The sequence below is a fragment of the Parasteatoda tepidariorum genome, chromosome X1, assembly GCF_043381705.1.
Source record: "Parasteatoda tepidariorum isolate YZ-2023 chromosome X1, CAS_Ptep_4.0, whole genome shotgun sequence".
Taxonomy (NCBI): Eukaryota; Metazoa; Arthropoda; class Arachnida; order Araneae; family Theridiidae; genus Parasteatoda; species Parasteatoda tepidariorum.
Window position 1 is genome coordinate 28282962 of NC_092214.1, and position 17426 is coordinate 28300387.

The window sequence follows — 17426 nt, forward strand, 5'->3', positions numbered from 1 at the left end:
GATGTTATATTTATTAAGGTGAGTTGTAAAGTATTGTATAAGCATAATCAAAATCTTCACTTACTCTCTTAACTTATTAGTATATTTATTAAACGAAAGTAGATATTTTATAATTCTTTATTAAAAATATTAATTTATAATTATATAATATATTTTTAATGCATTAATTTATTTTAATTTGGGGCACAAAATATTACTTTACTATTGTTTCAAATAACCAACAAAAAAAACCGGTTTTAACTAAAAAAATAAATAAATGGTTTATTACCAACCCTGAACAGAGTAGTGTTGATGGAGGTGTACTTCTGTACACCTCCATCAACATTACTCTGTTCAGGCATAGATGCCATTAGCCAAAAAACTCTTTTACAACTAGTTTAAACATTTTTCGCTACAAAAGGAAACTGGGTGACCTGTTCAACTTGATATTCAACTGATCTAAAGACCAACACTAGCAAGCAGGTGGATGTCAGAAGAATTAGTAATGACAGAATTTAGCTAAACACAAGATTTATTTCCATTTTATTCTGCACTCACTGAAGATGTGTGACGCTAGTGTTTTGCATGATTTATTTATTTTATTATGATTTATTTTTAGCAAATTTATTGACGATGTCAGAAATGTCTTTTAGTTAACAGATGTTAGTTTAGAAGGTGAAAAAAAGTATTTTTCCCCATGTTTTTTTTTATGCTTCAATTCCCTGTACTTTTCAGACGTACCTTGTATTCTTTGGTCGTAGAGAATTAAGTAAATTAATGTATAAGACCCACTATGTCCCAAAAAATTAAGCATTTTTAAATATGCATTGCAAACAAAGAACAAAAAAATTACACCTATAATAACTTTTAATCTAATAAAATCATCTGGGCTTCAAATTTTCAAAAAAAAGTGCAATTTTCATTAATCTGGAACTCATTGACAGATTTGGTTGAAATTTTGGATCTTGTCAATTTAAATTACATTAAGATTATGTTAAGAATTCAAGCTTTTTTATTTATAAAGGATGAATTATCGTGAGTTTTATAATTGTAAACAAAAAATTTTTGAATCTTGTAAATAATTCTTGGAAAAATTGCAAAATATGAATAAAATAATATTAACATTAAGTGGTTTTAACTTTTGGCCACTCTCCTGAAAATTTCTTTCAGCAATAGATCGATAAAATTTCCTTTTTCTGTTAATATGTTACTGCTTCTGAGATGTAGTTTTTTAAAATTTTATTTCTTTGCAAATATGCTAGGAGGCCTGGTTGTATATTTTTTGGTGACGATGGTGTAACTCTATTATGTGCCACTCTACAATGTTAAAATACATAGGAATTTAAAATCTACCATTTGTGAGAACTAATAATATTAATGTCTCTACACCCCTACTTCTCGTGTCAATTTAATCATAATCTTTGTAAATATTTAATCTAGAATCTTTTTATTAGTTCTAGTGTAGCATCAGAATGAAGTAAATATGATGTCTAAGTTCTGTTGCTTCCATATTCTTCATGGTAACATATCTTGATACCAAGCAAATTTTTTTACATGGATTTTGAAGCACTGAATTCAAGTATTGCTTTATTGTCACTTGAATCATTTTCAAGTAATGCTTAAGGTTTATGCTTCATAACAGAATTAACATAGATTGTAGCAAGCATTATGTTTAGATGGTACAGGAGAAAAAGCTTACACTTTGTATCCATTCTAATCCTGTGTCGATCAGAAGTTAATTTTTGTGTTATTTTTTATCAACTTTTATTAATTGTCTGATTTAGTTTGCGGAAGTGATGCTACGAAAAATACCTAATTAATTATAATTTACCCTATGATTTTGCCAGTTTTTTGTAGACATCATAGCAGCCAAACCTGTATCAACATTATAAACAACTTGTAACATTACACTCATCTTTTTGAGATAATGACTTAGAAGCTTTTAAATTGCTTCAAATACAATAACCTTGAAATAATCTATAAGAATCCCTATAATCTATAAGAAAATTCATGTCTGATATAAAAATTTTCTTTATATACATAAATTAAGCATTTCTTTTTTATAGTTGTAGCACATATCAAAAGTTTTTTGTCATTAAGAACTTTAATTTTTATTAAGACAAACAACTAACCAATTTATTTTTTTCCAACTGTTTACTTTTTTTTTGTTGTATATGATTTAAATAAAAGTTTTTATGTTTGAATGATTTAAAATAAAAGTATTTTTAATCTGAGAAATCTTTGCATTATCAGTATAAATCGTTATTCATAAATATGAAATTAAATTGCTAAAAAAAGTCCTAAAGGCTTAAAAATGAAGCATTCATTCTGAAAAATATGTAAATATTTTATATGAAATTTTTTTTTAATATTTCTTTGTACATTAAATCTCTGGTTCATTTCTATAAAACATTTGACTTGCAATTTTGAGAACTGTTCACAGAAATTTTCTGAGAAGATACATTTTTATCAAAAGATTTTATTAAATACTGAAATTATTTATTGTTACAATTAATTAGTGTTTTTAAAGTAAACTTCTTGAACTTTTAAATACTTGAAAATATTTGGTACTTGAAGATCCAATCACCAGATCAAAAGTTGTTCATGGTGTACAGAAATTCTGAGATTTTTCACTAGATAATTTCAATTATCATAAAAATAAAAAATCCATTGTTCCAAAAAATAGTTCAGTTTAGTTTACCTCTTGATCCTATTTCACTCAAAAGTGAAAATATAGTATAGAATCCTGGTGAAATTTCCTATAAATTAGTTCAGTGGTTCATAAGATCTTATGTAGCAAAATTGAAAAATATGATTTCAAGATGTTCACGTTTTTGTTTCGAATTATATTTATTTGCATTTTGCACAAATATTTCATCATTGCTGGCAATATGCTTTTATTATTTCCTAAATTTTAATGATACAATTTTAAATAATTACTCTTTGAAATATGCTGACAAATAAAATGCATGATTAAAAAATGAAAGTTTTGGTTTATTCACACCTTTTCCTTGGATGAATAGATAATTTACGTTTAAGAACTTCGTTTCTAACTAAAAAAAATCTAGAATTTCTATTTTACTCAACTTTGACGAATTAATTTAAAAAAAATTCCATCTTTAATTATGCTGATTAAAAAATTTTTCAGATTTAAAGTTTGCTAAACAGAAGGCTAACAGAACATGTTATTTAGTTTAGATCTAGTTTCTATCTTAAAATGTGAAGTGTAAATTTCATTTAAAAGAAAGCTATCATTTCTTTTAAATGGTCAAATGCTAAGTTTCAACGCAAGAAAAAAGTAATTTCGCTTTTCTAATTATGCTTATCTCGCTTTCCAATTAAGATTTAAACAACAAAAAAAACTACCATTTGAACGAGAATAAAAAATAAAAAATTTTATGATTATTAAAATACTCTTTTCAGTACTTTTATGTCCTCCCATGTAAAACAGAAAAAAAACAATCTTAAATATGGAAATATTTTATTAAAATTACAAGTGTCTTTATGAGTAAAATAAATTCACAAATAAAGAAGTTTAGATATTTTTTTTTAATCAGCTTCTTACAGTCCTTTCTCATTAGTTATGAAGTTCGTTTTTCTTTTCACAGCACTCAAAAGTATGCTGGTCTTCTGAATTGTTTGAAAATGAATTAATGGCTGTCCAGTCACTATTCACTGTTGATGATACTGCATTTCGAGACTTGTAACTTCTTAAACATTGACATTTTTGCTCAACATGTCCTATTTTCTTTTCTTTCACACGGCGATTCTGAAACCATATCTTCACTTGTTTTTCAGAAAGTCTAAGACATGTAGCTATCTCAATTCTTCTCAATCGGGAGAGGTACATATTAGACGCGAATTCACGTTCAAGTTCAACAAGTTGGGCACTGCTGAATGCTGTCCGTACTCGCTTGCTGCTGGAAAGGTCATCACTTTTGGGAGATTCTTTTGTTTCTGAAAACAAAACAAAAATTATGATTTTAAACTGTTTAAAGAAATTAAAAATCTGATTAACCCCTTAACTTGTGCACTCGAGTTAATTCGAGAGCACTAAACAGGCCAAACTGTGCACACTCGAGATAATTCGAGCGGAGTTGTATTTTATGCTGGTATAATTTTTCGCACTCGAATATAATCAAGAATTGAAAATAACAATTTGAAAGCTTAGAAAAAAAATCGTTTTATTGATATTTATTATTTACAAAGGATTGTAAGCTATAACACTTATTTTTTCAAGAATAAAATATAGCCTTTTTCCATGGAACAAAAGAGCAGTATATCAAAATAGTCTACCAAAAGAAAGCTGAACCAGAAGCGACAACAAATGGAAGCCTTTGAAGAGATGGATTTGGTTGGACATTGATTGAATGAAAAAAAATTTTGGCCGGTTTTTTTTTTTCGAAAAATCTGTGCGTGAAGGGATTAATAAATGCTCCTCTAGTTGAACAGTTAAATCCAGTTCATAAATATCCAAAAAAGCATGTAAAACAAAACTACTCAGATCTTTTCGAATACTATGTGAAAAATAGAGGACAACTGTAACTGTCGTGCAAATGAAAAAAACAGAGTACCTCAGGCAGATTTCGAAAAAATTTGCTTGACAACTATTTTCTTTCTATTGCTAATGCTATGAACGCTAGAACAGATTTTCAAAAAATTTATAAAACAACATTGAAATTAGTAGCTTATCATACAAAAATTTTAATTGTAGAAAAATCTCATTTTTTGTCGCCTACGTTGATATTTTTATTGCTCGGCAGTATAACTTTATCTTTCACCTGTGTGAAAATTGCATTTTGGACATAATTAAGAATAATTGATTGAATGTGAAGGTCAATTGCATATGAATTGAATTTGGCTTTACTGCTCCAAATGTAAACAATGTTACGTATTCAAATCGCAGGAACTAAATGGTGTTCACGAGACCCGTTTTTAACTGACGGGAACAACCTCTCCCAATGGCATCCCTGCCAACTTTTGCTCTTTTTAAAAAGTGATTTTCTGTTGTAGTAAAATACGAGGGCTGTAAATTAAATAGTGGCAACTTAACCTTGAAACTCACAGAAGGGCGGGCATGCGCAAATAGGATATGGGAACGGTGAGATGGCGCTGTTGTCGATGTGTAGAGTGCAAAATACAGTCGTTCTGCTTAGAAGGGTAGTTGTTGTGTGGCGTTAAAGTGAGGAGTTTCGTTTCTATCGCTCTAAAGCATGTTTTCAAAAGGTGATCAGCTGTCGTCGCTTAAAATCGAGGTTGCCCGTGGTAAAAATGCAACAGAATGCTAACGAGGATTAGTGGAAGCCTGTGGGGTAAATGCTTTACCGTATTGGACAGTAGCAAGATGGGTTCAAGTATCTCGTCTTTTTCGTCATTAAGCCTTTTGAAAACATTCTTTAGAGCGATATTTAATTTACAACCCTCGTATAATAAAAAATTTTTTATAGACAAATGTATTTTGCTTGAGCTTAAACACACCAATATAATAATGCCAAGCATTAATATACATATTCAAGTTATTCATTTGGTCTAATTACATTTTTTGTCTTGGTACTGCATATGAATATAATTTTTTTAACTAGATACAGTTCAGTAGTGTACTTCTGCAACTGTCAGTTGTTGGCCAAAAGGATCATGGAGTTTAAGGCTTTACGCATTCTAGATCAACTGCATGATTGTGGTTAGCAATTTTCACTGGCACTGCCTCCTTTACTTCCCTTACATGCTGGTATCCTCTATCGATCTGGTTGGCTTCCAGTAGCCAACTGAGGTAGAACTTTAGTTCTAAAAATAATAGCTCTGTCCCGTCACGACTATTCAATTCACTGTTGTTAAAAATATGCTTCCTTTGTTTATTTTGGGGATTAATGCCGTGACTAGAGATATGAAAAAATACCAAATTGATCTTTTAGTGCTGAAGTTGTTTCTTAATGATTCAAACCTATTTAAAAATACTTTTAAGATACTCAATTTGATCGATTCTTCTATTTTAATTAACTTGACGGCTTCTTTTTATGGGAACTACGTTTTTCGTTGAAGCTTTTCAGTTTTTTTTTTTACAGTACTAGAAAAAATATCGAAACAAACAAAAAACTTCAAGTTTTAAAAGGTGTAAAGTTTAATTATATCCTAATTCAACGCAGTTCTTAGAGTAAAAGATTTCGACTATGTTTACTAAAGTAGTTCATAAATTCCTTATACTTATTTTTAAGACATAATTATTTCTTTTTTCTTGTTTAAAAAGGATATAAAATATTGAACTCTCCTCACGTTTTTTCCATAAATTTGTTGATAGTTTAAAAACTAATCTTTACTTTAAATTAAGTTAATCATTCTCTTAATTACAGGCATGAAAAAAATTAAATTGTCTGGTTTTAAAATTAAAAGGCTTATTGAAGATGCTTTTTTTTTTGTGATACACATTTTCCTATTTTTTTGTACATTAGGCATTTGTCTTAAAATTTCGTTTTTCAAACTGAGCGGTAATTGTAGTTTCTTTGAGATTTTAAAATACAAACATTAAGCTTAGTATTTTATTCTTCAATATATTTTTCTTTTGAAGTTTATATTGTTTATCAGGGTGTCTACCATTGACGAGAATCTCAAACAAAAATCTCTTTACTGGTTCTGTTGATAACCTCATCTTTTTAAAAGCCAATTTTTATTTCACTATTTCGGATTCATAAATGAAATTGTATTTTAAAAATTAATTAGTTCAAGAATTGTGTAATTACCGTCATAATTGATTACTTAGGCCACTTTCAATTTAAGATATCTGGCCAAATGAAACCAAACTTGTCGTGATGTTTTATTTTGCTAATTTATGTGATACATAGTTTAAGCAATGATTTACATTCCTTTGTCCATTGAGAGTTGAGAAAAAATGTTAGAAACAGAATAAAGTTCTTTCTTTTTTATGTATTGATAATAATACAAAAGTAATTATATAATTTGTTAATAATTATATAATTTGTTATGTTATTTTTGTTATAATTTGTTAACTCAGATGTTTCTAAAATAAGACGTTTCCTAGTTAAATTAAAAAGTAAGTTCTGAAAAATTAAACATGAGGTATTTCGTTTATTAAAGAATGAAAAAAATTCCCAATAAAATATTTAGATCAAGTTATAGAATAACGTTTCCGTTTTATTGATAGTTCCTTATACAAATACGCCTCTGAGCCTCTACTTCTAGTTTGACCCTAGGGTAACAAAAGTTAAATATCAAAAAATTAAAACTGAAATATTATCACTTAAGTTATTCAACCATGAAAGGAATGTTTCAAGTTATGATTAAAGTTTAGTCATGGAACATAGAAATTCATGATTTTACTGTCTTAAATATAAGTAAAGATTTAAAAACTTGCTTTTAGAACATACACATTAAAATTTGTGATCAAAAACTTCACTTAAACAATGAATTTTCGACAAGAAAATTAGCAACCAAATTCAAAACAGTATTGCGAAAGTCAGCGACCGAAAATTAACCAGCTGAATTGGTCCAAGTTACCCCGGATGACAGTACATTTTGAGTTTTTTTTTAAACTGATTTTTACTAAAATTGTGAAGGAATTATGTTTTTTTTTAATCTCAATTCGAACGCAAGATAAGTTTTTTCATTATTTCTTCGTGTTCAACTTCAGTGCTAGTACTCCTTCCTCCATTACTTTAAAATGACCATAACTTTAACTTTAAAGTGATGTATCTCAAAAAGTGTAAAAATAATAAGAATAATTATTGTACGAAATAAGAATAATTATATTTATATTAGATTTGTTAGTTTATTGTTTTTAGAAAATCGAAAAATATTTCTAATGTTTTGAAATATAATTTAAAAAGACAAAAACAAAATATAATATGTGCGCAGTTGGAAATTATTTTTTAATCTAATGTACAATAGTGCAACGGAAAAATTATATTAGGCGTATTTAATTTTTAAAAAAATTTCATTTTAAAGCATAGTAGTTTCAGTTATAAAGCTCTTTAAAAGCCATTAAAAATCTTATAAGTGAGGAATATTGTCAGAATATTATATTTCATATGTAAGATACTTATATAGAGTGCAGTGTATTTTACCAGTCATTGATTTTTATCTGATCAATTCATAATGCCGAAGGGTTTAAATAATGAGCCCGGAACTCACTTAAGAAAAGACCTAAAAATAGAAAAGTTTTGAATATTTTAAAGATTATGCTCATTTTACATAATTTATTGAAATTTATCAGGTGGGTTGTTTGCAAAGAATTTGCGTGCGTTAAATAAATATTAACCTAAGTGGTTATGTAAGTTCTAAATGTTAAAAAAAAATTGTAACATTTTAATAATATAAAAATGTCAAGATCATTTTTCCCAAGTAGCAGCATAAGATTGACTGGGTACAGAAACGGAGTTTCTCGAAACTTTATTTCCGAAGTCGATGGACACGACTTTTTTTAAATCTAATACCTATTTTTTCTTTTAAAAATGCACTAAAGATTGAACATAGTTTTTCTTTCTTTCCTTAAGCTTAACTTATTTTTTATACAAATATTTTTTTTTTCATCTTTTTTTTTTTTTAAGTATTGTATATTTGTGCATACAGCTCCGTCAAAATTCAATTCGAAAAAAAAAATCTTTTATCAGTCATTAGTCAACTCTATACAAAAAGAAAAAAAAAGTGAGCAAAATTTCAATAGAATCGTGTCCTCCGCGATAATTATTTTTTCTAAGAGATCTGCAAAAAATGTATAAATTTGTAAAATGTTTAGCTTAGAATCTTATTAGGTATTATTCAAACATTGTTATTCCATGCTTAAAGTGGAAATAAAATTATTATTGTATATTATATTTGAAAAAAGGAAAGCTTTTTTTTTTTCGAATTGTTTCCGATTTTACGTTTGTTATGTCAGATTGTAACAAATTAAGCGTTCATTCAACTTAATGTCTATTTCTTATTAGATGTAGAAGCTTTACATGTATTCAATTTACTTGTTAATCGCAAGAAAGTAAATATTTCACAACAATGAGAAAAACAGCTGTCACTATCTGATAAAATCAATATCTTTCTTACTTTTGATTAAATTATTGTTTTATTCTCAAATGTATAGCGATTACAGGAGTTGTATCATTTTTACATACATTATCAAAAATACTGTTGCGCAAGCATATATTTTTTTTAAAAGAAAGACTTAATTTAAAAGATATATTTATTGTGACCAGGTTTCTTTAAATTTTAATTAAACGTTTTAATTAAACGTTTTAATTAATATACTGTTTTTACTTACAAATGCATTTCCTTAAACTTTAAGGTAAAATGGAGTTAATTTTGTTATTTAAATTTGCACTATGTCCAATTATACACTGTTCATATCTGAGATAGGTTCAAATTAACTTGCTTTTCCATGAGCAAAATGTTCAATTCTAGTCTAAACTGCTTTACTAAAGCTTGCAGAGGTACCTTCCAACAATAAATAAAGTAACTAATCAGGAAAACAGTTTAGCTGGAGCACTTAAAGAATTAAATTATTATAGAATAATTGGATGGAATTCCCAGATGATTTTATTTTAACGGAGATTACCCGATTTCAATATTTTAATTAACTCTTTTTGGATAAAACTCTTCTAAAGATAAAAAAAATTGACGTATTGATCGAGAAAGCTTTTAAAAATTCCATAAATTATTTTTTTAAAAAAAGGCAGAATTATTTCGGTATTATAAACAAAAACATCACCTTAGCTCAGACACTGAAAGAAGAGAAATGTGTTTCTTCATTTTGTGGCTCGGACCCTGATGAAAGTAAAAACAATCTATTTTTACCGGATCTTGAAAATCTCATTCTGAAGAACTGAGTTTAAAACCCCAGTATTGGCTTGAAATGCACCCAGCTTTAGATAGATTAGTATCTGCTTATGTGGGGGATAAAGGCGGTTTGTGAACAATTCTATCCACAATCGTGGCATTGGTCATAAAATTGTGGAGTCTTAACCTCCTTTATTAACAAAACCCACAATGAGCAATCGCCGGAATGATTTCTCTATCAAAAAAATCAGTTTAAGAAAAACGGAAGAAGATAGAAATATATTGTTTACTGCATTCTGCTTAGGAAACTAGTTATTTATTCTCACTTAATTTCAAAATAAGTTACAAAGTTCGCAACAGATAGTGAAGTTGACTAGAAAAAGCCAAAGACCATTACTTTCAGTATGACCCCCATATGTTGCAACAAGAGAACAGTTTTCACATTAATTACATTAGTTTTTCTCTAATACATTGTTTAACACTTTATTTAAAGCTTTTTGGTTTGCTTATGCTGCTATTTTATATTTTAACAAGTCATTAGACTCTTCCCTGATATAAAGCAGTTTTTCACTTCTCTGATAAAGGAGAAAATTTCATATTGTTACCAAAATTGATTTATCATTAATGTGCTTAATTAGCTGACCATTATTTATTAAACATAATAATTTAATAAAGAAAGAGGGAGTAAAGTGATCATTGGTTTAGGATTAACACATATCGAGGTCTTATAGAAATTTAAGGTTGATTTTCAAGATAAGTGTTATCATACTTAAATTTACATTAATTAAATATTATAATTGATAAATGATAAACTACTTCAAGTAAATTACAAACAAAAGTCAATAACTGCTATAAGTCGTATTTCAATAGTTTTCCTTTATATTAAAACATGCTCATAACCCACGTCTCCCCTCAATTTTTAACGCACTGAAAAAAATAGAACTAAAAACTGAGAAAATGTATTCTCTAAACAAAGTAAAATTTAAATACTGAATTCAAAATGTTATTAAATATTGAAAAAGTTTTAAACGAAAAATTTATCTAAAAATTATTTTATGAATAAAAATTTTTATCTCATTTCGAATTTTGTGTAAATTTTGATAAAATCGATGGATAAACTTTTCCTAGGACAGTGTTTTGAAGGCAAATAAAATATATAGTTTGAAATAGTATTTATTGAAACGTAAAATATAAGTTTAAAAGAAACTACAAACTTATAATCTGATAAGTTCTTAGCTTGCTTTAACAAACACATTGCCAATTAACAAGGTTTTTATAATGTTGTTGAATTCTTGATTATGCATCTCATGTACAAAAAAAGCTGCATAAATTCATGTATTATATTATTATTTCACTGATAATAATTTTTTGCTAATAACAATCATTAAAGGACAATTTTTTCTACATTGCATTTTTATCCCATTCTTTGTTTGCTTAACCCAACCCCACTTTCAAAGAAAGTAAAAAAAAAAAAAAAATGCTGAAAATATTTTTGAAAAATTGATTTAGCTGAAATAGTTTCAATAAAGTGTAATAAAATAAGTTATGAAGAAATATAATTATTTCCTGTGTACTTATTATATTGCATTATAATGGAAAAAATAAGACATTTCATTTAAAATATTTAAATTTATTTCCTCAACTGCTTAAATTTAAGAAATCTATCTACGATTACCTTTCACCTAATTCGACAGTATGTATATTTGAGAAGATTTCAAAAGTATAAAAAAAAATAAAGATATGACGCATTTAGCATTAAAAGCAACAAAAAAAACTTGAATAGCTTTTGATGATATTTTAAGTTACGAAATCAGACACAAAAACGTACTTTCTCTGAATAAATAAACTTTTCTTGGATTTTTAATTTCCAAAATATAGGGGGTAGCCACATTTTTCTTATTATTATTTTTTAAATTTTATGTAATAATAGCCGGAAAAATTTTGAATTTCAAGTAAATAAGTTGTAAAAAGAAAGTATTAATTTTATGATGTAATTTTTATTTTGACATCTTTATTTGAAATGTAATTAAAACAAACAAAAAGGTTTGAAACAAACGTCTAAAAAATTAAAATTAGTTTTTTAATTTATATATATTTTTTATTAAGTTTGGTGAACACTAAATCAAAATTTGAGCTAATTTAAACTGCAGTTTAAGGTATAAAAATTATTTTCAAATTCGGTAGCGAGGAAAACTTACTATGTACTTCAAAATACTTTTTCACTAACGTAGTATGTCAAAAATATTTTTTGAATTTTGTTTTAATGTTTAATTGATTTCATTATATGTTAAACTTAGTATGTTTCGTATGTAAGTTTTATTGATAAGGAGCTACAATGGCTATTTATTGGGAAAGTTGGATGTTTTGGGATTAGTATTGTGCTTAAAGGAAAAGCTAATGGAAGCAACTGATAGAAATTGTGTAGTGAAATTAAGCTTTATAGATTAAAGAGCGAAATCTTAAATGGAAGTTTAGTACAATTGAAAAAAGAAAAAAAATGAAAACTCTATAGAAATATTAATGTTAAAAAATTTTCGTTTATTCAGAGATTTAAAGTGATTTCTATTAAATTACTTAAAAAAATTTTCAGCCTTAAAAAATTGGAAATTTGAGTCAAAACAAACGTAAAAATACTTAATTTTTTATTAAAAACTTAAATTGAATCAACCGAGTATTTCCGAGAAATAACAACATAAACTTTGATTTTTTAAAACAAAAATTTAATAGACTTTTTAAAACTGTTTATTTTTAAAGAAATATCCAGCAGATTCATTTTAAGTTTTTAATTATCATAAAATAACGTATTCGGGTATTTGGCTGCTTTTATGTTTCTCTGAGGGAAAAAAAACAGAAAAGTTTTATGAGAATAATATATTTTTAAATTGTTTTTTATTAAGTTTATTTAAATAATTTTTCAATCGTTATGTATTTTACACTTTATTATGCCAACTTAGAGCTTAGACTCACAAATGAAATGTGAACTTTTTATATTATATTATATTATATTATATTATATATAACAGAACTAGTCTCTCTCTTTTCTTNAATGTGAACTTTTTATATTATATTATATTATATTATATTATATTATCAGCTTATATTCAAGAAATTTTTTTAAAATTTCTATGAAAATTCTGTATGAATCATTTCAAGTCCATACATGGCAAAACTTTTACTTTGTTAATTTTGAACTTTAGTACTTTTATTTGTTCTTTGTCTATTCTTTTAGGTAAAATAAAATGCAACTATTTCTATTGGAAATGTCAAAAGAAATCAATACTTAATTTAAAGTAAATTTTTAAGATTATTTAAAAAATATTTCCCTGAAATTTTTCAAATTAAATATTGTTCCCGCAATTTTTCAATTTAATATTTTTAAGAAATAAATGTCTTAACTGTAAGAGCTAACTTTATCTATAACTTATGTAAAACCGTCTAAATAGAATACGTTCCGTAATTTGTTTTTTATATGCTCAAAGTAAGCTTACAAAAGCATTTTGAAAGTAACCGTAACATAACTGACGTGAGTTAGTTGTATTTTAATGCTTTTTACTGAAAATGCCAATAATTTCTCTTGTAGATTTTCTTTTATATTCTTATCACCTCAAGTATAGTATGTTTTCACATTACAATACTCTATAGATTCCTTTTAACCCTCCTGAAGAGAATTATCATAGTATCCTGTAGAGATCAGAGTATTATCCTGTATAGTATTCAGTAAGTGACAAAACTGACATGTTCTGGAAAATTTACGCTGTTGAGTAAGTGACACTTCTAAAAGGAGGAGAAGAATCAATGAGGTCCAACTTCCCCCGAAATGAAATAAAAAGTTTAGAGTTTAAATGAGTCAAGTAAATTTATCAAAAGGCGTTTAATTTCACAAATTTTCTGCATCTTTCCAGCAAATAGCTTCAATCATGAAAATATTATTATATTTGCGTTTGACAGGAATTAAAATAAAGTTACTTGATTTTTCTAAAATTTGCTATCCGAAGCAACTTTTTTGTTGTAAAAGAAAAGTGAATTATAAATAGAACAAGGAAAGATTCGAAAAAAAGAATTATTCCATCCAACTTTTACTGATTTGTTCCTTTTTCTGTAAACAAAATTATAAAAGAAAACTTTATTGAGCAATAATTTTAACTAATTTTAAAAACTAGTACTACATGTGCAAATTTGTCAATTATAAAATGATTCTCTAGAATCTTTTTAATATTTAACGAATATAAAGAAGTAGGAATAAAGAATAAGAGAAAGAATAATTCTTTAAATACAAAAAGAAAAACAAGTATTTTCAGTATATGAACATTTCGATTTTTATACGGCATTTAATTTTTTGATAGTATATTTATTCTGTTAAATGAAGAAGTGAGGAACAAAATCAGAACTTGCTATGCAGCAAATCTTCTTATCCAAGCCTAATATGAGTCAGTCCTTAAAATAAATTAATAAATGTATCTAATAATGATTAAAGTCATGTGTTCTTTATTTACTTATTTTTTTTTAAATCTTTACTTCAAGCAAAAATATACAGCACCAAAGAGATGATTTATAAAGTAAGACTATAAAAATATTAGTTGTATTTTAGTTCGTAGAATAAAATGTATAGAAAGTTTCTTACAAATTTAAACTTTATTTTGTTTAAATTTTTTCCTTAAGATCAAAAATTTTCAAACCCGCTCTAGTATGAAATCCTGGTTACGTCACAGCAAAATAAATTAATAATAATAATAAACAAATTAATAATAATAATAAACAAATTAGTAACAATAATAAATAAATTATTAATAAATAAATTAATTATAAAATCCTTAAAAAATTATTTTTACTCATTTAAATCGAACGTAATTTAATCTTTTCTCACGTTTTTTAATTAAAGTTTACGTAACTTTGAAGTTTTAATTTTTTCTAAGCGTACTTCTTTATTTTAACACTTTTTACTCGTTGCTTTTCAAAATCTGTACTTTTTACTATTGCCTTAAGTACAAGTTAAGTAAATTGCCTTAAGTACAGTTACTTTTAATCGTTACTTTTTAGAAGTAACATCCCCATGCGTAGGAAATATGCGCAAAATTTTTTTGAAAGATTTTTTTAATCAAAACAACATGACCAATTTAAAAAACTATCAAATTTACTCTATAATCGATCCTAATATAAAAGAAATTATAGTTTGAACAGATTGGTTAGCACATGTTTAAAGGCACCCCACAGGACGTGAAACACCTTTGAACAAAGATTTCTTTATTTTTTAAAGTATCTAGAATTTCTCAAAAAAATTTCAGTTTCGAGTACATTAATTAAATGTATAAGCATTTTCAATGCACTCTTTTATTTACTCTAATAAATTTTATACAAAAAAAATAAGTATTTGTCATGAAGTTATTGAAATGTGCTGCTTCTTCCCTATTTAGACGTTATCGCTTTTATCATTTTACTAGGATCTTCTATGTATAGCACATTCAATTTTTTTGACGTCAATAAGCACAATACAACGAGAAAAAGTAAATAATTTCAATCTTATTTTATCCCTCCTTCCTCCTAAAAAATTGGGGGAAAGATACGATCTTAACCCGTTCATGATAGTGTAAGGTACACATTAGAAATATGGAACATATTAACGGATAACAAACATATTCGCAAAGATGTTGTTTATTTTGCGAAATTATAAAGGGAATTTTGAGTTGGGGTGTCAAAGACAAAAGAGAAGAACGAAAAAGTGTTAAAAAGAGAACTTAGATTCAAGGAAAATATTAGAAAATTTGAAAGGTCATTAATAATTTCTTAGGCTAAGTATTTTTTTCTACATGTCAAAATATATAGATCTACGTATCGAAAATAAAATGAATATTTTTTTGTTTTACAATAAAATTTCTTAGTTCACCAAAAAAAATTGAGAAAATCTTGCTTTAGAGATTTAATTTTTATCAAAGTCTGCCATTTTCTCTTGCCACCAAAGTTGCCGGTCTCGGGAGCTTAAGGGTATAAACTTCTAGAATTTAATGTATAAGTTATAAGTCGACCTGCGTCGTGATACATAGTTTCAGACACAAATAATAGAGAGCTAGAGTGTCTTAGATTGTAGATTCTTACTGCAGTAATATTATCGTAGTAATATTTTTGGGTTTTTTCGTTATATAAAGCGAATGAAAAATTTCAGAAAAAACTACTACGAATCCATTGTTCTGATATTTGAATTAGGAGTACCCTTCCCTTCTTAGATAAGTTCAGAGACTGAAATGATACAAAGAGAAAGTTTATTGCCTGAATACTGTCTCTCGGATACAACACATAAAATACTTAAAGTTCAAATGATTGTTTGGAGCTTTTTCTTTCAAATAATTAGGATTAGTATCTGTAATAGCATATTTTATAGCAATCACACATTTTTGCTTAAAAGATACATTCAAACTTAAGGACAGGATACACTTCTCAAAAATTCAGAAACTGTAACATTATATTGCCACCTTTGTTCGGCTACCATGAGTTATTAAGTATATAAAAATGTGAGTCTCTCCAAAAATTGAAATTCAGATCGCTTATTTTGAATTTTGTATATTATTTTGTATTAAAACAACTAAAAAACTATTTCCTTACGAGTAAAATTTTAGAAACAATTTTACAAGTCTTTTCAAACATATGTATTCATAAATGAAATATATTTATTTATTATTCTCAGCTAAATGAAGCATGCATACCGTAGGTAAGCAGGAATAGACATCAGCAGAAAACAGTAAAAATTTTGAAATAGCAGACTTACCTTTTTCTTCTAAGAACGGAGAATATGATCGTTGCTGCCATGAATCTTTTGGCGATTTTTCTTGACTAAAAGAGCCAGGAACTATTGATGATTTAAGTTTTTGTGTTGAATTTGGAATTTGAGAATCTCTATAGCCTGTATTTCTGTTGGAAATTCCTGCTTGAGCATAATTGTACAATCCTCTTTGCAAATAATCCGATAGTTCAAAGCTATTACAGAGACCACGAGAAGATATACAAAGTCCTGGAGGTAGAACCATAGTATTTGTTGGTATCCATGGGCTCTTACAGCCACTTAAGTGGACTGAGGAATCAGATTTTTGGGAGGTGTTCTCGCTTTTCGTTAAAATAGAATCTACTAAGAAGGACTTAGACATGATTGGGACATAGAAGAAATGAGGAGAAGTAAATTGTCCTCAACTACAACTGATATTTAATTATTTTACACTTATTAATTTACTTTACACATCAGTATATTATGATTAATGATTTTATATGAAAATATATTTGGGTAACATAAGTTTTTAAGAAAATGCCAATGGTTTATGAAATGGTGTCTTTAACTAGGAGAATTTAAAAAAGAATAAAGTCACGAGTGTAGATAAATCGTGAGAGATTTTATTGAATAAAGATGGGAAAATGTATTAAAAGTCTCTACCACAGGAAGTATTTCGCACTGAAATGGGGGCTGTGCAATTTGTTTGTGAAAAAATAAGGGGTCGAGCAACGAATGATTGAAAAGGAGAGGCGGGTCTTTTTTGGATAGGCGGCACCCCGGGTCCGATCTGCACCCTTTGAGAGAACGCGAGCAAATTGCAAACCTATAAAAGCCTTCAACAAAGAATTACATATTATTTAAAGCGCACGAAACACTTCTCTGTGCCTTACTGTCAAAATATTTTAATTGCGAATTT

At 27.1% G+C, this 17426-nt stretch overlaps 1 protein-coding gene across 1 annotated transcript; it reads right to left on the reverse strand.

Moving 5' to 3' along the window:
• Nucleotides 1–3443: 3443 nt before the first annotated feature.
• Nucleotides 3444–17217, reverse strand: LOC107446651 (homeobox protein Hox-B3a). Its single transcript, XM_016061344.3, has 2 exons — nucleotides 16514–17217; nucleotides 3444–3936 (listed from the first exon to the last, which is right to left on the reverse strand). The coding sequence occupies exons 1-2, from the start codon at nucleotides 16887–16889 to the stop codon at nucleotides 3557–3559; spliced, it is 756 nt and encodes a 251-aa protein (XP_015916830.2). The 5' UTR covers nucleotides 16890–17217; the 3' UTR covers nucleotides 3444–3556.
• Nucleotides 17218–17426: the final 209 nt, after the last annotated feature.

What these genes read in the sequence shown, in the direction of transcription:
- LOC107446651 (XM_016061344.3), bottom strand. Translation starts at nt 16,889, where the DNA reads ATGTCTAAGTCCTTCTTAGTAGATTCTATTTTAACGAAAAGCGAGAAC. An exon ending in TCCGTTCTTAGAAGAAAAAG is followed by an intron (nt 3,937 to 16,513) that starts GTAAGTCTGCTA and finishes TTTTGTTTTCAG; the next exon opens with AAACAAAAGAATCTCCCAAA.